The sequence below is a fragment of the Cannabis sativa genome, chromosome X (genome assembly GCF_029168945.1).
Source record: "Cannabis sativa cultivar Pink pepper isolate KNU-18-1 chromosome X, ASM2916894v1, whole genome shotgun sequence".
Classification (NCBI taxonomy): domain Eukaryota; kingdom Viridiplantae; phylum Streptophyta; class Magnoliopsida; order Rosales; family Cannabaceae; genus Cannabis; species Cannabis sativa.
In genome coordinates, this window is record NC_083610.1 from 51,639,399 (window position 1) to 51,662,304 (window position 22,906).

General features: G+C 29.9%; 1 protein-coding gene and 1 long non-coding RNA gene across 2 annotated transcripts; one reads left to right on the forward strand and one right to left on the reverse strand.

The window, feature by feature from the left end:
* Nucleotides 1-3,152: 3,152 nt before the first annotated feature.
* On the reverse strand, nucleotides 3,153-4,511 carry LOC133031860 (uncharacterized). Its single transcript, XR_009684922.1, has 2 exons — nucleotides 4,373-4,511; nucleotides 3,153-4,011 (listed from the first exon to the last, which is right to left on the reverse strand). It is a non-coding gene; the product is annotated as an uncharacterized LOC133031860 (long non-coding RNA).
* Nucleotides 3,462-4,950, forward strand: LOC115706377 (homeobox-leucine zipper protein HAT22). Its single transcript, XM_061105602.1, has 3 exons — nucleotides 3,462-4,013; nucleotides 4,123-4,202; nucleotides 4,310-4,950. The coding sequence occupies exons 1-3, from the start codon at nucleotides 3,462-3,464 to the stop codon at nucleotides 4,677-4,679; spliced, it is 1,002 nt and encodes a 333-aa protein (XP_060961585.1). The 3' UTR covers nucleotides 4,680-4,950.
* Nucleotides 4,951-22,906: the final 17,956 nt, after the last annotated feature.

Consider the following 22,906-nt stretch of genomic DNA (forward strand, 5'->3'; position numbering starts at 1 on the left):
GGGCTTTTCAAATATATATCATGAGTCTCCTCCATATATCATGAATATATATTACCGGCAAATAATCGTATAATCATATCATACCATTAATGATTAATATATATAAAACCATGGTAGCCACTGAAGTAAAAAAAAAATAAAAAATTGCCAGTCGAAGCATATATATATATGACCTTATGGTCTTGCGGTCTTGCTGATACAATCAATGAAAGGTCACATACATAAAGAGGTTATATATGTATATATCTTAATCAATTACTGGAATTTAACCGCAGGAAAAAAATACCAACGGCGAATACCCAATATACAGGTACCAAACTGTAAAAGTCCTCAAGCCATTATCAAAAAATCGTAAACTTACGACATATATACAGAAGCCATAAAATATTAAGGCACAATATTATTCAAACAAAAATCAAAACCCTAATTTTTAAAATCCCCAAAATTTCATAAACAAAATCAGCAGATCTTCAATTAATTCAACAAAGGTAGCTCTGGTACCACTTGTTAGGATTTATAATACACTTAAGAAATATATAAATCACAGATCTAAACATATTCCTAAAGTGCTTTAATATAGAAAACCCTAAGTCATATAAATCTATAAAGCCTTTGCTAAATTAAAGAAGAAGATGATGATAAAAGATCAGCGGAAGCACTAACCTGAAGCCATTGTTGGAGATTGCAGAGAAGGTTTTGATCTTCCAAGAATACACTATTTTCTTAGGTATTTTCTCTGATGGGGAAGGAGAGAATACAGAAACCCTAGTGTTTCTTGGGGACCACTACCTATTTATAGACTCATCTTAGAATGAGTTTTGGGTATTTATAATTTGGCCCCTCAACAAATTATAAATTAACTTATGGTATCTACACATTAATTCCATGACACTTTAATACCCTTTTGATACCCATAACATAATTGGTCACTTAATTTTGTATCACACTTTATAACAGCATATACATTATACATATGTGCCCACATAGGATTTTTAATCCAACAAAGAATTGGATGAGAGCTTTGTCTTGTAATTATTAATAGTTTTGTTTTGAAGTTGTAAGTTGTAAATTGTTGAGATCAATACAAAAGAGCTCATTTTCCAAATAGATATATGTAATATACTTTATATTGTATTGTAAATTAATTTATATAATCAATGTAATAGTAGAGAAAATAAAAAATAAATCCAATATTATAAGGGTTAATTTCACAAATGCACAAAAACAACAAAAATATGGTTTTACGGAATTTTAAATATTTTTACGATTTTTTTGATTTTATTTACATAAAATACGGTCTATTTATATTGAAATTTTGTTCATTTGTTGTTAATTTTTTGTTATATGTATGTTATTTTTGTTGTTTTTTTGTTGTTATTTTGATGTTATTTTGATGATACTTTTATGTTGTTTTTTTTGTTGATTTTATATTATTTTTGTGTTATTTTTGGAAAACCGTAAAAATGTAAAAAAAATATTCTTTGAACGTAAAAATATAAATATTTTACAAAAAAAATAGTACCTTATATAATTATTTCAGGTATCACGGCGGGCTGCATGAAGATGATTGAGATTGACCGATCTCAGGGGGGTGGGGCCCACCGAGATAGGTGTCTCCAAATGATAAAATGGTGTCATAAATATATCTATTTCGACAGGCTACGATTGGTGAAATTGCATAATCAATAATCCTGAGATAGACCCATATTCAATCTCCAGTTTAGACCGCCGAGATAGATTGCCGCTATTTTTTTTATTGATGATTCGGATGCATATCACGCCTAAAACAAAATTATAATGCTGATCACTAAATTATTTATTAATTAAACTTATTATGTACTCGCCCCACTACCTTACTTGATCAGCTAGTCTTATTTAATAGCATAGTCAGTGTATCGATGTGATGAGTGTGTGATCAAGATTTCTTTCTCCTTTAATATAGCATTCCTTTTTCAATTTTGGGTAATTTTTGTTGGTATTTTGTTCACCTCCACTCAATTTGTTTGTTTGTTTTATTAAAGAAGTGATAAGAAAATCCCCGCTTTATATATAAATATATGCATCACTCTGAAGACTTTTTTTAAAAAAAAAAATAAAAAATTGTTCACAAATCATTATAATGCTAACAGTAAAATCTGCCAAATTAATTCCAAATTTACTAATGATGCATAAATTTGAATTATATTAGAAGAGATTGATTATTCTCATTCGATTTGATTTATATAAAATATATTTGATTAATAAATTGGTGTACTGATCCGAATCATATATATACATGTACTTTCGGTGGCTATATATATGTATCATCAATTGATTATGATCATGAAGTTCCTTGTGACTGTCAATATTGACAATCGTGAACTAAAAATCGAAAAGAAAACTAGAAAGTGGGAAAGAGAAAGTGCGAGATTTTCCGAATCATCATTCTACCTTTCCAATTATGCGTGCTTGTCTACACCAACATTCCATGTGGTTCCATGTATGTCATCCCATATTCTAAAGTTTTAATACACCCACAATTATACGAGAATATGTATAGAGTATATATGATGGAAAATTACTTCATATATTTATATTTATTTTTTTTTAAATTAATAGTTTAGATTTTTAAAGTAATTGCACCGCTATAATTGCAATATAGGTTTCTATACGATTTTTTGTTACAATTTAAGTTACAGCGCTAATTGCAATAGAATTTTTTTTATGTAAAATTTTGTAAAAATACAAAAAAAAACTGTTTTAAAATGTAAAAATAAAAAAGATCCTATTATTTAACACGAGAATATATATATATATATATATATATATATTAATGGGTCTAATTTTATGAAAAGCCAAAATTCTCTCGCTATTATTGAATCAGATTTTGATTGTAGTTTCATTTAGGAGATTCAGAGATATCATTAACTCTGATATATGAGTAGTAATAATAGTATATAGTTCCTATTCTTGGTTTTCATGTTCAGAAATAAATCTTTTCTACATTTCATGAATACTTTTGTACGTATATTTATATAAACATGGCCGGTACCGTATGTCTTCATATTGTTTTTAAAAATATTAAACACATTAATGAACATCTGGATACTGAACAACAGGGGGGAAGCATTCCTTTAAGGTGTTTTATTTGGTCAACCTATGAGGACAAAAAAGACATGGGAACCTTTTTTTTATATATATATAAAATAATTGATAAATAACAACGCCTGATTCGTTCTCTCTCATTACTATTTACTCACTTTTCTTCTCTGATTATCTAATAATTATTGCATACAATATTAAGTACTACCCCACATCCCACCATATCCCTAACAAGATTAATAATATCCGCTTCACACTCTCCTCCTCCACTAGAATTATATATATGTATATATATATATTTATATATTGTATGCTTCCATACAATTAAGTGCTATATATATACACCTACCTCGTCCATCTAGCTATAAGTTTTTAGAAACATGGGCTCTAATAATGGAGCTATTTTCAACACTGGCCTTGATCTCGGCTTAGGAAATTCCCAATACCACAAGGAAGATGATCACGAAATTAATAATATCAAGATCAAGAAGCTAATCTGTTTGAGATATGACCATATATTGCCATCTCTTACACTTGGCACATCATCATCATCATCATCAGATCATCAATATGGTGATCATCATCATCATACTGCGGTTGATCAAGTACATGATCATGATTTGCATGGAGTACGACCTGGAGCCAATTATTCTCTTGCCACAGTCTCATCGTTATCTAACTCCTCCACTACAACTTTGAAGAGAGAGAGATCAGAACTCGGTGGAAGCCGAGGCAGAGGCGGCAGCCGTGGTAGTGGTGGCGATGAGTTTGAGGTAGAAGTAGAGTTGGAGAGATTCTCAGGTTCCAGGGTTAGTACTAATGATGAATTATTAGATGAAGATCAGGCTAGTCCCCGGAAGAAACTCAGGCTCACTAAACAACAATCTGCTCTATTGGAAGACAGCTTCAAAGAGCATAACACTCTTAATCCTGTAAATAATATATATACATATTACTCTTCTGATCACATAATTAAATTAAATTAATACGTAGTTTTTTTTTCAAAAAAATAATATAAAATATTGATATTAATTTTTACAGAAGCAAAAGCAGGATTTGGCAAGAAAACTGAATCTAAGGCCACGACAAGTAGAAGTATGGTTCCAAAACAGAAGGGCTAGGTACGTAATATACGTACGTAATAATTGAATTATATATATAAATATAATTTGTAATTGTAATATATCACTACTGATTAATTTAATTTATTTGTGTTGTTATGATGAAGGACTAAGCTGAAACAAACGGAAGCAGACTACGAGCTAATGAAAAAATGTTGCGAGTCACTGACAGAAGAAAATAAAAGGCTACAAAGGGAAGTAGAAGAGCTAAAAGCAGTGAAATTGACGGCGGCGCCGTTTCTTTTGCAGTTTCCCTCCACGTCGACAGCTACCCTGACTATATGCCCCTCTTGTACTGAACGGATCTGCAGTAGTAGTGGTACTAGTAACGGAGGGGGTAGTAGTCATCATCATGATAATGATCAATATGGTTCTGCTAATTCTTTTCTCAAAATTAATGGAGCGAAGCCTCATCATCACAACAATAGCTTCTCCAACCCTTTTATCGCTACAATTAATTCCTCTGCAGCTTGCTAGCTACAGTAACTTAGTCGATAATGATCTTGATTAGGTACGAACGATCGAGAGGGTTATTAAGAAAGTTACTATCCAACACTCTTCTTAATTAATTAATGATATTAATTAATAATTTTGAAAGTAATGCTACCGTACCTCACACGTGTCACTAGCTAGTACATGTGTATATCATAATCAATCATTATTATGATAATATTATATATATATATATGTGCATCTTTTTATGTATAAATAATATTTAATATGTTAATAATAATCATAATTATGATGATTAGCTACATATATAGCTAGGTACAAGTATAATAAATAACTTTGTAATAATAATAAGGATCAATTAAGTACGTGTAATTTTTCTACAATTTATATTATCATTTACCATATTTTGTCAATTCTTCAATTTTATTTAATGATCAATATTTATTAATTAATAATTTTATATTATGGATTTTCATTGCCCAAAAAATCATATAAACCTCTATGTATGTATGTATGTACGTAGTACCAGTGAGTTTATTACGTAATACTGGCCGATCAGGTCCCACATTTCTAATTAAAATCATATATTGAACTTTCATACGTGGAAAGTTGATTCGTGATCCTAGTGGGACACTGGGACATCATACAATGCTCAAAATGGACGGTATATGATTGATTATCTTACCTACATTACTATACCTAGCTCTAATTTGAGGGGTTCTTTAGTGGTGGTCGCATCTTATCAAGATTATAATAGTTTCTTTCTTTCATGATCACTAGTAAAAGCGGTAAAGTTCCAGTTGTTTTATTAATTTGTCTATGAGATTTTGATAATTTGTCTCTTGACTTGTGAAAAGGGGAAAAAAAACTGAGTAATTGGTTCTACATATTGTCTAAAGAGTAACTTTAATTTTATTTGGTATTCTTGGCAAAATACCAATACTTTTGTTTTAGGAATACATCATCGTGTTATTATGTATAAGAAAAATGTTAATGGGTACTTAAGTATTAAAAGTTATTGCATACTCTTATTAATATATTTTAATATTGAATTTATAATATATTTCATTTTAATAAATTACATAAGAAACTACTAATTAAGGTGACATATATATTGATATAGTGCGCTTAATATACCGAATAATAATGCTCATCATCAAAAAAGTTTCATTAGAAAATTGCTCTATATACATGAGTCTCGAAGTAGAGATTCACTTAGTCTCCTTATTGAAAATTAATTTATAACTGAGTTTCTTCTTATATTTTTTGGTGTAAGTTTCTTCTTTTAAATCAATTTATGTAAATGATATGATTTAGTATCGTTGATATCGAATATTGATACAATTAGAAGAATGCTAATTACAATCTCTTATTATAATTTTTTAGTCGATTTTCGTATCGAAAATCACATGACAGAATATTTTTTTGAATAGCATTATTGGTATAGTTTCTAATATTCAATTTTACCATTGTTCAAAAAACTTCAAATCTACTTTTAACACTATAAATTGTTTGAAGTGTTTGAAAAATATACAAAAATAGTATTGTAACTAGCGAATTTTACTATTTTTTTTTTTGAAAAAATAATATTTCAATATATATATTTCAGCTTGGAAATTGATTGAGAAGTTGAGATTGTAATAGGTGGTTGACGGAAAAAAAAAATGAAATCTAAGTAGCCTGTATCAAGTATCAATTATCAATGATGATAATATGAGTGATTAGCAATATATATACATATAGTACTACAGCTTAGCATGGGTGAAAATATGAAAGAAAATAATATTTATATATAATTAGTAAATATATGTATAAGAGCTGTCCTTTCAAGCCGGATACAATGGGTCATGCACCCACGTTTTGTTGGTCGAGTAGTCATTTTCGACAGAGTTTCATTTCGAAACGTACGTAGGGTCCCATTATGCACTCTCTTCTTCCATGCAACAATTATCATGTCACGCTCGACCATCGATCCTCCCATTCTTATATGTTGCGACAATTCTAGATGTTATCATATCTTAAAAATATTCTACCTAGATATAATTATTTCTTTATTTATTTTTAATCAATTTACTTACTTATTTGTATGTGTATACATACACAGTACATTTAATGGCCTTAGACTTATAGACTTTTCTCATAAATAATATAACTTTTGATTAGAAAATTTCCATCAAGAATAAACTCTTAAAAAAACTTTTTTATTTAAAAAAATAATATATGTATTCTATATAAAGTGATTGATTTTATGCAATAGAATTTTTATTTTAACTATATTTTTTTAGTTTTTACGTTAATTTTCACAGAATATTCTATAACTTAACAAAATATTCTTTATTAATTTTATAATATTATTATATATATTTAAAAATAAAAATTATATAGATATTTTATGTAAATAAATTTTTATTTTAATTTAAAATACCTAAAATATTATTAATATTTTTAATCTTATTTTTAAATTTATTAGTTTAACTTTAAATTAAATTAAAATAAAAAATTATGTAAATATTTTATATAGAGAAATTTAAATTTAAAATATTATAAATATTTTTAACCATATTTTTAACTTTATTATCATTTATTTTATATTTTAAATTGAATTCACACACCATATTTTCGTAAAGTTTGGAAATAAAAAACTTTTATATCAAATTTACGAATCCAACCTATATATAGACAACTCAAATTTGGTTATGTGAGTTTTGGTTAAGAATAAGTAAATTACAATATATGCATTATCATATATGTTACCTAATTAAAAAAAATTAAAATTTTTTAAAAAATACATATGTATGATCACATTTAAATGACACGCCAATATAGTAATTATTAATTTCTTTATCACTTATAAAATATGCAATAGTAATATTCAATTTTATAGATAAATATATTACATATAATTATAAGTGTATAATTATAGATCTAAAGAATACATTTGTTGATTCAAAGAGAAGAAGCTAAATAGCGGAAGCGTACCTTAATCCATAGATAGTGATGATCTTAATCTATTTTGTAGAGATAATCTTTGTGGTGATTTTGGATAATGATCTTCCAAGAAAATAAGACTTAGGGTTTTCTAATTTTCTCCCTTGATGGGGGAAGATGAGAATAGAAATTGGCTCTTGTTTTTTGGGGACCGCTACCAATTTATAACCCCATAGCTAGGTTATTAATTTTAAGTATTTCTAATTTAGCCCCTCAATAAATTAGAAATATCACTTAAGGTATCTACACATTTAGCCCATGACACTTTAATACCCAATGACCCATAATTACTAAAATGATCACTTTATTTTGGACCAAATAACTTCAAATAGCAATACAATAATATACATTTGAGCCCATTTGAGGATTTTAATCCAACAATCTCCCACTTGGGCTACATATGTTTTCAGATAGTGTATAACCTTATAAGCGCTTAACTTTTTCTATCATAATTATAGGTATTTCAAAATAATCTCGTTCATTGATTATACTAACATAGGATCAAAGCGACTTTCGCAACATTTAACGTAGCTAAACCCATCAATAGTCACGTATATCAATATAATCAAATGACATAGACCGATCGTAGATACGTAGCATGAAAATTACATACAAATGTGATCTTAGCATGCCTATTTTTAACTGGTCCTCCTTAATTAAGATCAATTCTTTATTAATTCTTTCTAACCTTAATAGAAAGAAAATATTCAGAGTACTCAAAACTTAAGTCCATACTTTATCTGAAGAATTAAACCATAAATATGTGTCAGCTTGATAGAACATCTAAAATACAAACTCCCACTAAACTAGCACAATCTTAAATAAAACCACATCTAGGAATGTCAATGGGGCGGGTCGGATCTGATCCAACTCTGATCCGACCTGATCCAGATCATATACGGATCTGCCCCGCCCCACCCCGCTGAATCAGATACTCGGATCGGATCTGATCCGACCCGCCTTATACGGATCAGATCTGATCCGACCCAACTTTTTTTTTTTAAAAAAACAAATAAAATAAAAATATATAAGAAAAAAAATGATGCATTATTACTTCTTAAACAAATAAATTTGGAAAAAAAATGATGCATTATTACTTCTTAAACAAATAAATTTGGAAAAAAAAAAATTTAGATATAAAATATATATTTTTTTAAAAAAAAAAATATATATTTTATATCTAAATTTTTTTTTTCCAAATTTATTTGTTTAAGAAGTAATAATGCATCATTTTTTTTCTTATATATTTTTATTTTATTTGTCAAAATCAATAAAAAATATATATCAAATTCTTATCACATAAAAATGTAATTTTACTATTGAAAAATTAATTTACCAAATTTTAGAAATTCCACTAATATAATCATCAATAATAATGTAGTATGATGATTACATGAAATAAATCTCCTCTAAAAAAATACATGAAATTAACTATGAACTCTTTATATGTTGTTCTTCTAGTCTTCAAGATTTACTGTGTACGACTCCTACAAAAAAAAATATATGTTAATAAATAATAATAAAAGTAAATTTTTTTTATAGTGAGTCACACTAAATTGTAATTTTTGTAACTAATACTTTTAGTGATGGAACTATTTTAGTAACAACATAAGAATGATGTTTATAATTAGTTACAACTTTTTTACTTTTAGTCACAAATTTTGTTGTGATTAAAAATAAGATTTTTTGTAGTGATATTTTTCTTATCAATTTTTAAAATTAAAAAAAAAAAACAAAACAAAAATGGTTATAGAACACATTTTTATTTTTTAAAAATAAAAAATTACTTTTATTTTTATGATTAAAAAATTAAAAAAAAATAAAAATAAATAAAAATATTAGCAAATGCCCCTTAAATAATTAAATTTTTAAGAGTCAAATAATAGTATTAATTACTCATTATTATAATATTTAATTAATTAGTATTTTTATTTGATAAAAAAAAAATTAAATATTATTCTTATTAATTAATAATATGTTTATATTAAATATAAATTATTGTTGCATACATATATAAAAGTGATATAATATAAAAGTGTAAATTATTGTACAAATTAATATATTTAACAGTGCCTATACATAAATCGATCTATTGTGTATAACATTTGTTACTTTACTTTCTTATTATAACCTTATATTTAAGATTTTCCTTAAAGAAGAATGTAAGGAATTTTGCAAATAATAATAATTATTATAATCAAATAATTAAAATATAGAGTGGCTTATGCATATATATATTTTTATTTATATATATGTACGCATATATATAAGAATTAAATTGAGAGACTAATTAATTAAAATAATAATATATAGTGTGGTCTATGGGCAGATCGTATATGTCTAATGGTGGTATTTCATTGGCCTTACACTTTAAAAAAATATATTAAAAAGTAGAATTTTTTTTTTTTAAAAAAAAAATATATATATATTTAAAACGGATGGGGTCAGATCCGATCCGTAAAAAAATTAAGCGGGGCGGGTCGGGTCTGATCCAAGATCCAATAACTATCCGAATGTTTCGGATCAGTAATGATCCGTCGGATCGGATCACTGATCCGATCTGAATGAATGGATATTTTTGCCATGCCTAACCACATCCATATATGAGCAATAAGCTCTTGAAAAGCCTTAAGTAATATATTCTTAATGATCTGGATCACACAAAATTATATGGAGTTTGTTCTTAGTATGTTCTTTAAACACCTTATTACTCTGAACTTCATTTTAACAACAATTAGCTCAAAGTCAATGTGCCTTTTGACCTTATAGAGTTGATATTGTTACTAAAATGGAACCTGATTAATTTATTGTCACAACATATATCTTTAATAACTTTTAATACCATTCCTAATTTTGCAGCCATATGTGACAAGAAAATCTCACAACAAAAAACTTGATAAGATCAGAATAAGAAATCTTAATGATCTCCAAAATTTTATGTTAACTGATTTCTGATAAAGTGAACATATAGTATTTTGTTCTCCTTAAATTTCTTATAGCTTATTTGGCTACATATCGAAAGTTCCTTATATGGTTACTTAAATATCTATCCAACATTGTTAATATGTATATTAAGTACAAATACATACATGTTTAAGCATATATTAGATTCCTATATAAATTAAGAATCTTCAATATTTCTTAAATTCTAAGGTTGCTTTTAAGACAATAACTTAGACAATTTATTTTCTTTAACTACAAGCCTTTCGCCTAGTATAGTATCTTTGATGCCAAAAGTTTTGAATACTTTATTGATATACCTCTTTTGTTATAATTCAAGAACATATCTTGAATTCTTAATACAAAATGGGTATATCATCTGTGGCAAGTAATTTGTGTTTCTTTTACCAATATAATACCAGGATCATATTCTTACTCCCACTGAACCTATGATATATACACAATCATCAAAAGCTTTTATCTCAAAAACCAAATGAGAATACTTCAAGAAAATAGTGTAATCATTGATGAGAAGCTTACTTGAGTTTATACATGAATTTTCCTAATTTGCAAACCATATCTTTGGATCTTTGGACACAATGTTTTCTTGTTGCACATAACTTTGTCATCAATATCACTATTGATAAATGACACATTAGTAATCCATTTGATATAACTCAAGACCATGATGAGCAGTCAGTGTTATCCTTGTCCTGAAATAGTCTTTCAATTAAACCAAAAGAAAGTCTATTCAGAATAAATATATGCTTTATGAGTAATTCCTTACATACAAGACATAATGTGCATCTCTCCACATTGCAATTTGCATCCCTCTTGATTATAAATATTTACTTATAACCAATTGGTTTTACACCTTATAGCAATAGGAAAAATACTAAAACTTTATTGTCTCACATCAATTTGTACTCTTTATTTATGATATCAATCCAGTTTCGAGAGTTAGAACTTTCATGGTATGATAAAAGTTGACATGGATCATCGTCTATCATTCTATTATTTCCTTATATATGTCCTTTCTGATCTCATGGATTTCTTTAATGACACTGATCTTTGATGTTGTTGAGTTTGATTATCTAAAATATTTACCATATCTTGAATGAGAAGTTGTTTGATATTGTCTTATCAAGGTTTTGGATTCACTTATTGATCAATGAAAGTCATGGAAACCTAAACATTGTCAAAAGTGATAGTTAGAATTGAGTTTAACATCAATTCCTTTTCATGAACAATATTTATAATAATCTTATTTCTCCCCCAAACTCAACATCCTCAAAATTATTAAAATTTCTCCTCTCAAAATTTAACCATAGTGTGGGACTACACAATTTGTAGCTTTTTAATTACTAGAGTATACAGTAAAGTATAGTTCCTTACTTTTTTGGAGTCCATATTCTTTTTATGAGGCTTATAAGACCTCATCTTAATCGAACATCCACAAATAGAATATCTATGTGTTAGACTATTGGTCCAACTACAACCTTAGTGTATAAAGAGTTTTAACTTATACTTTACTTGATACACAGTTCAGAATTTATGTTGCATTCTTAAGTGTTTCTTCCCAAAATGAGTTTCATGAAGAAGAATGAATAATCACACTTCTAGTCATGTCCTTCGATAAATATTAATTACATCTCTCAAATATCCTTCATGTTAGGTTTGCCTAACATTTTGTATTGGAAGATGAAATTACATTTCTTTAGTATTTGTGCAAAATAATCTTAGACGTTACTCACTTGGTTCGTCATACCTCCCATGGTAGTGTTAAGGATCATAGTTAGTTTCAATGACTTTAATTTTCTTGTCTAGTTGTTTTGTCAACTATGGTTTGAAAATTTAAAAGAAACAACGTCTAAAGATTAACACCTTATGAAAAAAATAAGTTTCATTAGTCTGAAGACAAGACACTATTATTGATCATTCCATGAAACTATGAGGAATTAGATCCACCGAAACATAGCATAAATTCTTAGATTATGAAACTTTATTTTGTCACTTGATTTTTTTATGTTTGTTTGTTACCCCTTTACCAAATCTAAAATTTATTAAATCAAGGGGTCTAGAATACTATTAAAAATAAGTCTTTCTATTTTCCGTTTGGGAGATATAATCTTAATACTTATACCAAAGTATAATAGAATTCTCATAATTCAATTTATGTTTTGTACCAGAAGAGAAATTATAAGGTTTCTTTATATGAGGCAAATTTCAATAAATTTATAAATTAAAAAACTAGTAGAACCAATATTAAATATTGGAAAAAGACTAATTTTTCAAATTCTAAATGAATGAGAATGACATAATTATTCAAAATGGAATTCAAAACTAAAACTCATCTAGGTGATGATACTGTATAAGTTTTTTCCAAATCCAAAATAACTAGTCTTTAATCATAGTTGAATATCCTTATAGCTAGCCTCATCTGTATATGTTTCACTTTCGCCCCTAAAGATGAATCTTTCATTATCACTTGGGTTTTAGTTTCATAGATAACCTTCCATAGTTATATACTTACATAAGAAATTTCATAAAAATTTACTTATTAAGTATAGTTAGGTACAATAAATTAAATCATTTACAAAACAAACCATAGTGAGAAAATTAATTTCATTAGATATGCCTAATGACATACTTGGAACACTTTAAACTTATTTTAATTCTTTTTGTAAAAGTCATAGATGATTCCATATCTAATATCTTTTGTAATTTTTTTAATAGTGTTCGACATGCAACATACTGAATTTTATCTTATCCTTATCCTTTATTTAAACAAGGTAGCTAAAGAAGCATGTTTGTCTCTTTTCTTTAATTAGTTAAAAATTTATCTCATTTAGCATGAGAATTAACTTTGGTCATTTGAATCTCCCTTGGCTCATTTTGTGAGATTTCAATGTTATGTTCCATACAGATGATAGATCAGGTGGGCAGTTGGTGTCTGGTTCTGTAGTTTTAGATGCTCAAAATTGTCTCACATTGGATCAAGTTAATCATCTGATGTGTTATGCAACAAATTACGTACACATGGTCTAATAAACATGATCCATGAGTTCAAATTTATTCGAAACTCAATAAGGCCTTTAAAAATGAGAGTTGGGTGGATCATTTTCCCAACACATAAGCACTTTTTCAGTGGGACACGTGCTCTGACCATTGTTAATATGTTATCAAAAATTTGGATTTGAGGAAGATGGGTGTCAAACCTTTCATATTTTTCAATTATTGGATGGACCAGTCAAACTATAAGTCTTAAGTTCTCTTGAATTTGAATAAAAGGATCTCTAGAATGGGGCTACATAAAATTTTGGCAAAGCTGAAAAGATTAAAGAACTTCCTAGAGAAGTTTCAGAAGATGGAAATTGGAGACATTCCTATGATGTACAACTTTGCTATAGAGAGGTACATTGAAGCTCAATCTCTTCTTGCTACAAACCAAAAAGACTCTACCCTTAAAACTATTGAGATTGACTCTAAGGAGAAATTTCTTACTACTAAACGAAGGTACGCGAGTTACATGCAACATATTACAAAAATCTTGTGGTTGCATTATGGTGATTCAAATTCTAGCTATTTCATGCTAGTGTCAAGAAAAGAAAAGAGAAGAAAAGGATTACCACCTTCATTTTGAATGGTAAAATCATTGATGATTATGATAGTATTATTGCTCATTATTTTAATCACTTCAAGAACATCATGCTCGCCAAGAGTTCTTCTTCTAAAAAGCTGAATAGCAATTGTTTGGTTCATGGAAACAAGCTTTCTTTGCAACAATAAATCCAGCTTGTCAGACCTTTTTCAAATAAACAGGTTTAGGATGCTATGTTTGATATAAATCAGATCAAAAGTACCGATCCCGATGGGTTTGGTGTTGGGTTTTTTATCGGGCTTTGGACTAAGATAGGGGATAAAATCACAGAGGCCATTCTATCTTTTTTGTTGAAAAAGAGTAGATTCCAATTGATGTTAACAAGACTTCCATCTCGCTAATTCTGAAAAATAGATTATCTTTCCTCTGCTACCGACTATCATCCCATTGCCTACTTCAACACATTGTACAAGTGCATCTCGAAAATGATGTGCACTAGGCTTAGTGAAATCTTACCTGAGATTGTCCATAGTAACCAAGACGCTTTTATCAAGAAAAGGTTGTTTGCGCACAATGCTCTTATCTTTCAAGATCTTCTCAATGGCTATATGAGAAAGAATTTATCTGCTTGTTGTTTGATGGAGATCAACTAACGCAATGCGTATGACACAGTCGATTAGGGGGTTTGTCTTGGATTTATTGAAGGAATTGTTGGGTTTTATGCCCTAAATAAAACTCCATTTCAATGTAATCTATTTTATTCAACATCAATAAAGAAACAGAAGTATTATTCATTCATTTGTGTATGTTTTAGTTCACCTTATCAATTGCTTGTGTATTTGATTTATAAATTCATCTGAAACCCTTTTCACATACTTGATCCTGTTTATTGTGTTGTCAACACTTTGGAAAGTAAACATGACGATGTGAATAAAGTTTCCTAGATTTATCAGACACAGGGTTTTACTGATATGATAATCTACAACAAGAGTTTACTTGCATTTGGAGAAATGCTATGTTCTTTCCAGAACATTGGTTAAAGTAAAGCTCAGGTTGGATGCATGGAGTATGCATCGAAAGGGACCGATATTGAACTTTGACTTAGATTTATTAAACTTACCGTAATATCTATTCAAGTCAATATCGCCTAGTTGATCCTAGATCAAATGATCTTAATCCTGTTATGATTAGGCTCAATCTCAGGAGGCTATTCGTGTTCTTTGATTTGTTAGTTAAGCCTACTTTTAGGTCAGGGTGATACGTACATTTTGGGAACACGGTAGTGCAATTGAGTGGGAGCGCTGACATAAACATGGAATCTATAGCTTCTATCTGGCGAATAGTAAGTAAAGGATGATCTCCTTCGAGCTTGACCAAACGAAAATAAATGGTGGAGTACTCATTTCACATAAGCTGAAATATCATTTATACAGGGTCAAGTGTTTTAAGGATAAAATACATAGTAAGGTGTAACGGTAATCTAATCCCTTTACAGTGTAGATCATTCATATAGAGGATCATTGATCAAATTAGGATTATAATAATGGATAAGTAATGATGTGTCTATATGGTGGAACATATAGAGCATTCTATATACTGAGAGTGCAATTCTAAGTTCTATGCGTAGATTCAACGAAGAATTAATAAGTCAGTGAATTTAGGTTATAAATTCTTGATCTGCTTATTGGAAGCTCGGTTATATAGACCCATGGTCCCCCCACTAGTTGAGATAATATTGCTTGTAAGACTCATATAATTGGTTTTGATTAATCAATTATAATTCTCAAATTAGACTATGTCTATTTGTGAATTTTTCACTAAGTAAGGGTGAAATTGTAAAGAAAGAGTTTTAGGGGCATATTTGTTAATTATGATACTTTGTATGGTTCAATTAATAAATATGATAAATGACAATATTATTTAATAATTATTTATAGTTATTAAATAATTAGAATTGGCATTTAAATGGTTGAATTAGAAAATTGGCGTTTTTGAGAAAATCAGATGCAAAAATGATAAAACTGCAAAATTAAAAAAAGTGAGGCCCAATTCCATATTGCCTAGGGCCGACCACTTTTATAGCATTTATCATCTGATATTTTCATTATTTTAATGCAAAATAATTCAAACCTAACCCTAGTGGAATGCTATAAATAGATAGTGAAGGCTTCAGGAAAATTACACTTTTCATTCAGAAAAACCTGAGTCTCTCTCTCTCTATACCTAGCCGCCACTCTCTCTCTCTCTTCTTCCTTGAGATTTCGAAATACTTAGTGATTAGAGTAGTGCCCACACACAGCAAGTGATACCTCAATCATAGTGAGGAAGATCATGAAGAAAGACTTACAACAAGAAGGAGTTTCAACACTAAAGAAGGAGAGAAAGAGATCCAGGTTCAGATCTTGATAATACTCTGCGACAGAAAGGATACAAGGGTTAGAGATTTGAACGGAAGGAGTCATATTATTTCGCTGCACCCAATGTAAGGTTTCTAATACTTTATATGTGTTTATTTCGTAATCGTTTTAGAAGTTCATATTTAGGGTGTTAATCAACATACTTGTGAGTAGATCTAAGATCCTGGTCAAATAATTTCCAACAACTGGCCTCAGAGCCATGGTAATTGATTTTCTTGCAAGAAATTTGGACTTAAAACGATTGTTTGATGTTTTGGATGGTATCATGTTGTTTTGAGTGTTGTTTGATGATTGATTGATGTTTGTGAATTTTCGTAAAAAATAATTGAATATCTGTTTCTGGAATTATTTATATTGGATAGTATGGAAAAAAATTAAGCAATTTACTTTTTTACAGAACTCAATTTCGATTTAATTTGAATTAGTTATGAATTTTTGAAGTTTCGAAAAATATCAGGTTGACATCACTAAGACACGCGCGCGCGGATGGCCTAAATCCTCGGCCAGACGCGTGTTAGGACAAGTTTTTGTCCGAGAACACGGGCATGGGGTGACCGAAACCCCATTCCGCGCGCGAAAATGCTGCTGGGCTCCTCCAGCGCCGAGATTCCTCGGCTGTGCACCCTTCTCTGCGCGCGCGCATACTGTCCGTACAGCTCGCAATTTTTTCGTTTTTCTTCGATTTTTCATGCTATTTCATGGATTTAACTTCCGATTTTTTGTGTAGTTCTGTATTTAGACATTTACTATTCCTAATTCAATTCTAAATATCATAATTAAATTAATTAATTTTTTTTAAAATTAATTCATGATATTAGTGTAATTTGAATTTGAAAATAGTAAATATCTATCTTTTTTGCTTAATTATCTATCTTATTTTTAAATTTGATTATATCTTATTTTATTTTCAAATTTAAGGTCAGATTTTGAATTTTAAATTAAATATTTTATTTTTAAATAATTTGACCTTATTTAAATTTAAAATAAGATAACTATAATCATGTAATTTTAAATGAAAGTAAGATCTTTTCCTAACTTTTAAATTTGGTTATTTTATTTATTTAAATTAAATCATAAAATCTGAAAAATATATTTATTTATCTTTTTTATTTTTATTGAATATTTAATTTATAAAATAACATTAAATTTTTTAAAAGTAGTTAGCAAATTTTGAAATGATATTTAGGTTGGTTGAAACCTAATTTTTCAAAATTGTAGGTTTAATTTTAAATATTATTTTATTAATTTCGAAAATACATAAATTTTATTTTATTTTATTATTTTTCGAAAATAATTTTTTTTATTTTATTTAATTATTTTTCTAAATTTAATTATTTAAAATTAAATAAATCCCACATCCAACTATCTAGCTAACCTTGTTGCAGGAGTATGTGTTTTAGCTTGTTTGTAAGTTTTTAAAACCTATTATTGCTGGATTGCAAATAGCCATGGTTAACTTGTTGACAGATCCAATGATCTGATTTTAACTCATGGCTCCCTTGGTCAAGTAAATAATTTGTAACGGGTATATTTTCACAATCTTCTTTCATCTGTGTATGACCTAGCAACATGATAGGATCCATCCAAATTGTGTGCCTGTGTGAGCCTATGTGTTTAATTTTATTATAGATGCATATATGTTGTTGTTGCTAAATAAAATATCATAGTTCTTGATAGATTTTATTTAGGCCCATTTAGTTTTGGGCCTATTCAATTAATAACAGTTGTTCATTTTAAGGTTAAATTCCTCTCTTTTGGGCCTTGTGTGAGAGTTGGGAGCCATAGAAGTGGGTACGACATACTGAACCCAGCACCCCCTCACATGAACCACCCCAATTATGAAGGCCCATTTGCCTGATTTGAATAACTGTACTAGGTTAATTAAATTAGTTTAACCTAATAAAATTGATTAGCAACATAATTAATTTCATTTTTTTAAAAATTAATTTAAGAAAACCATAGTTTAAAGAATTTTTTATTCTAAGCTAAACTATATGTATTTTCTTGTATTTAATTAAATATAGAATTATAACCATCTAGATTCTTTCTGAAGCTTAATTTAAATTTTTCATTAAATATTCTTATTTAAGTTGATATTTAGTTATCTATAACTAACCAGCTTAAATCTGAATATCTTTTGGATTTAAAATTTGAAAATTAAGTTGAGGAATTTTCGGAATTGGTTATTAAGATTCTTTAGATATTTTTTAAGTTGATATTTTTTCAAATATTAACTTAAAATGGAATATTTTAAATTAAGTGGTTACAACTTAATTTTAATTTAATTAAATCTATTTTGAAAAGATATTTAAGTTGATTTTTTAGATTCTTCTAAAACAACTTAAACAAGATATTTTTCAAATTTGTTCCATTTTTATTCGAATTTATTTTTCGAATTTAAATAATAATTAAAATTTAATTAAAGTTGATTTTTTATTTAAACCAACTTTAATTTGTAATTTTTCATTATTATAATATGGAGTAAATGATTATACAAAATACATATTTTAAAATAATGAGCTTTAATCAAGAGACATTCGATCTCCATTGTTGGTTTTACAAAGCGTTTGTTTTAGTGAGTAATCCTCCCTAATGGAGGAACGTTCATTAGCAATTTCGCACCGTATAATCTCGAAAGATAAGTAGTTTGTAAGTGTTTTATATGGTATGGATCACCCTAATGGTGGCGACCATATTTGACTTGCAAATTATGAAACAATGGTGGAAGCTCATAAGATAGAATTGCCTTGACTCTCGCCTAAACGGGACAACACTGAATTCAAATCTTGATCGAACAAAATGTTGCTAGAATAATTATCATTTTAGATGAGTTGACAACTCTATTCAATGGATGATGCTTTGACTCTCGCCTAAACGGGACACTGTATCAGTTTGTTGAAAAACCTTGGAAAATAAACTATGTTAGATTTATTATTTTTATAACATATGTGAGTATTTGTCATTTTCTGAACATGTGTATGAATTTATGAACCAAAACCTTACTTCTGTTTTATTGATGTGTTGTAGTGCCAATATGAATAACCCTCACCCCGATCCTCTCTTAGTTAATATCTTAGCAAAAGAACTCTATAGTGTGAAAATGCATCCTGGTAGTTGCATAAACTCGCACCTGTTGACGATGAATCTGAAGTTCGAAAAGGCAAATCTACTAGGGATTGATTTATCAAGAGAACAATGGGTCCAATTCATTCTTAATAGTCTTCCTCTGGAGTATAATGAATTTTTTGTTTCTTACATGATCAACAATTTCAACTCCTCCGACATGGACAAGCTCGAAGCAGAATTACGAGCCCATGAACGGAATCTGATTGCAATGGGTCCTCCTGGGTTTGCAATTCATAATTAGAGGAAAAGGATTAAGCATGAAGGCTCTAGCAAAGCTGCTTCTTCAAGTACAATTATCAGACATAATCTTCTATGTTTGAATTGTAATCAAAAGGGACATCAAGAAGAACGATGTCCCCGACTTCTAAACAATTCAAACGAAGGTAATGCTTTTGTCTTTGAATCATGTGTTTTAGAGAACGACAAATCCATTTGGATTGTTGACTCTGGGTCTACTAACCATGTATTTTCTTCATTGCAGCTGCTTGAAACTTGGGAAAATCTGCTTCCAGGAGAGTTAAAGCTTAAAGTTGGTAATGGCGAGTTAGTGTCGGTCAAAGCTAGAGGAAAAGCCCGCATCAAGTTTCAACAAAGATTTTTAATTTTAGAAAATGTTTTATTTATTTCACACTTTAGTAGAAACTTGATTAGTGTCTCATGTTTGCAAACACAATCTTATATATTGAATTTTTCGAGTTCTAATTGTTCAATTTCTCGTAATGGATTTCAAATATGTGTTGCTACCATGGAACAAGGGCTTTATGTTTTAAGACCGAATACACAAATCTCACTAAACAGTGAACTTTTCAATGTAGCTAAACCTAGAAACCTCAAAAGAAAAGAGATTGATAATGATGATCAAACTTATCTATGGCATTTACGTTTAGGTCATATAGGCTTTGATAGACTCAATAGGCTAACCAAAGGCGGTCCATTGAAAAATGTCGTCTTAGGTGAATTGCCAGTATGCGAGTCCTGCCTAGAAGGAAAAATGACTAAGCATTCTTTCTCTGCAAAGGGAGAGCGTGCCAAATACCCCCTAGGGTTAGTGCATTGTGATGTTTGCGGACCTCTGAATGTAAAAGCCCGAGGAGGTTATGAGTATTTTGTCACTTTCATTGACGATTACTCTAGATATAGTTTTCTTTACCTAATGCAAAAGAAATCTGAAACGTTTGAAAAGTTTCAGGAGTTTCATGCTTTGGCTCAAAACCAATTAGGTAAATCATTAAAGATCTTGCGAACTGATAGGGGTGGAGAATATATGGATATGCAGTTCAAAGATCATTTAATTGAACTTGGAATTGAATCCCAATACACTGCCCCAGGCACTCCACAACAAAATGGAGTTGCAGAAAGAAGAAATCGCACTCTTTTGGAAATGGTTAGGTCTATGCTGAGTTATTCAACTCTGTCTACGTCCTTCTGGGGATATGCTATACAGACGGCTAATGACATCTTAAATGTTGTTCCATCTAAAGCAGTCCCTAAGACACCCGTCGAACTTTGGAATGGTCGTACACCTAGTTTACGCCACTACAGAATTTGGGGGTGCCCTGCTCATGTCTTGAGAAAGAAAGAAGGCAAACTTGAATCACGTACCGAAGTATTCATGTTTGTCGGAAATTCTAAAGAGACTAGGGGTGGACTATTTTATAGTCACAAGGATAACAAAGTGTTTGTTTCTACAAATGCTACTTTTCTTGAAGAGAACTATGTTAAAGATAACAAACCAACAAGTAAAGTTGTTCTAGAGGAAATGCTTTCAGATATAACTCCTTCCAATGTTCCGTCCTCTTCCACTCAAGAAGAGGAGAATCCCACTCCCTCAGTCGAACCAACTGAGAAATCTACTACTAAAGTTTCTGTTCAGAAGATCACCGCTCCTCGTCGTAGTGGGAGGGTTTCCACAAAACCAGCTCGTTATGGCTTGGATGGTGAAATCAATATGGTCGTTGGTGACGGTATTGAAGACGATCCATTAACCTATAAACAGGCAATGGCTAGTCCGCAATGGAAACGATGGTCGGCCGGCATGGATTCAGAAATGGATTCCATGAAAAAGAACAAAGTCTGGGAATATGTAGACGCACCTGACGACTATCATCCGATAGGATGCAAGTGGGTTTACAAGAAGAAAAGAGGAGTTGGAGGCGAAGTCGAAACTTTTAAAGCTAGACTTGTAGCCAAGGGTTATACCCAAAGAGAAGGCGTGGACTATGAGGAAACTTTTAGTCCTGTTGCCATGCTCAAATCCATCCGAATTCTTCTCTCCATAGCTGCTGCTTTCGACTATGAAATATGGAAAATGGATGTCAAGACTGCCTTCCTTAATGGGGTACTTGAAGAAACCATCTATATGGAGCAACCAGAAGGCTATGTTCTTCCAGGGCAGGAAAAAAAAGTTTGCAAATTAAATAGGTCTATCTATGGACTTAAGCAAGCTTCTCGCTCATGGAACAAAAGGTTTGATGAAATCATCAAGACCTACGGCTTTCTTCAGAATGAAGATGAACCTTGTGTTTACGAACTCAAGGAAGACCAAGTAGTAGTATTCCTGGTGCTTTATGTTGATGACATTTTGATTATTGGAAACAATATCAAGAAAATGACTCACATCAAGGAATGGCTCAACACACAATTCGATATGAAAGATTTGGGTGAAGCAGCCTATGTTCTTGGTATTCATATAATCAGAAACCGGAAGAATAGATCTCTTGCTCTCTCTCAAACAACCTACATTGACAAAGTTTTAGAGAGATTCTCCATGAACAACACCAATGGGGTAAACATGCCTTCTAGATATGGTATTTATCTATCTAAGGAACAGTCTCCTACTGATCCTCAAGAGATAGAGGACATGGCGAAAATTCCCTATGCTTCTGCAGTTGGAAGTCTAATGTATGCAATGTTATGCACTAGACCTGACATCTGCTATGCAGTTGGAATCGTGAGCAGGTATCAGTCTAATCCAGGACAGGAACATTGGAATGCAGTTAAGTATATTCTGAAATACTTAAAGAGTACAAGGAATCTTGTGTTAGTCTACAAGGGTGGTACTTTAAATCCCATAGGCTATACTAATTCAGATTTCGAGGCAAGTCTTGAAGACAGGAAATCTACATCTGGATGGTGTTTACTCTTGGGGGTGGAGCAGTGGTTTGGAGAAGTGCAAAACA

Excerpts from the sequence above, each read along its gene's own strand:
- LOC115706377 (XM_061105602.1), top strand. The coding sequence starts at position 3,462 with ATGGGCTCTAATAATGGAGCTATTTTCAACACTGGCCTTGATCTCGGC. Across the intron at positions 4,014-4,122 it reads AGCATAACACTCTTAATCCT|AAGCAAAAGCAGGATTTGGC; the intron begins GTAAATAATATA and ends TAATTTTTACAG. Across the intron at positions 4,203-4,309 it reads TTCCAAAACAGAAGGGCTAG|GACTAAGCTGAAACAAACGG; the intron begins GTACGTAATATA and ends GTTATGATGAAG.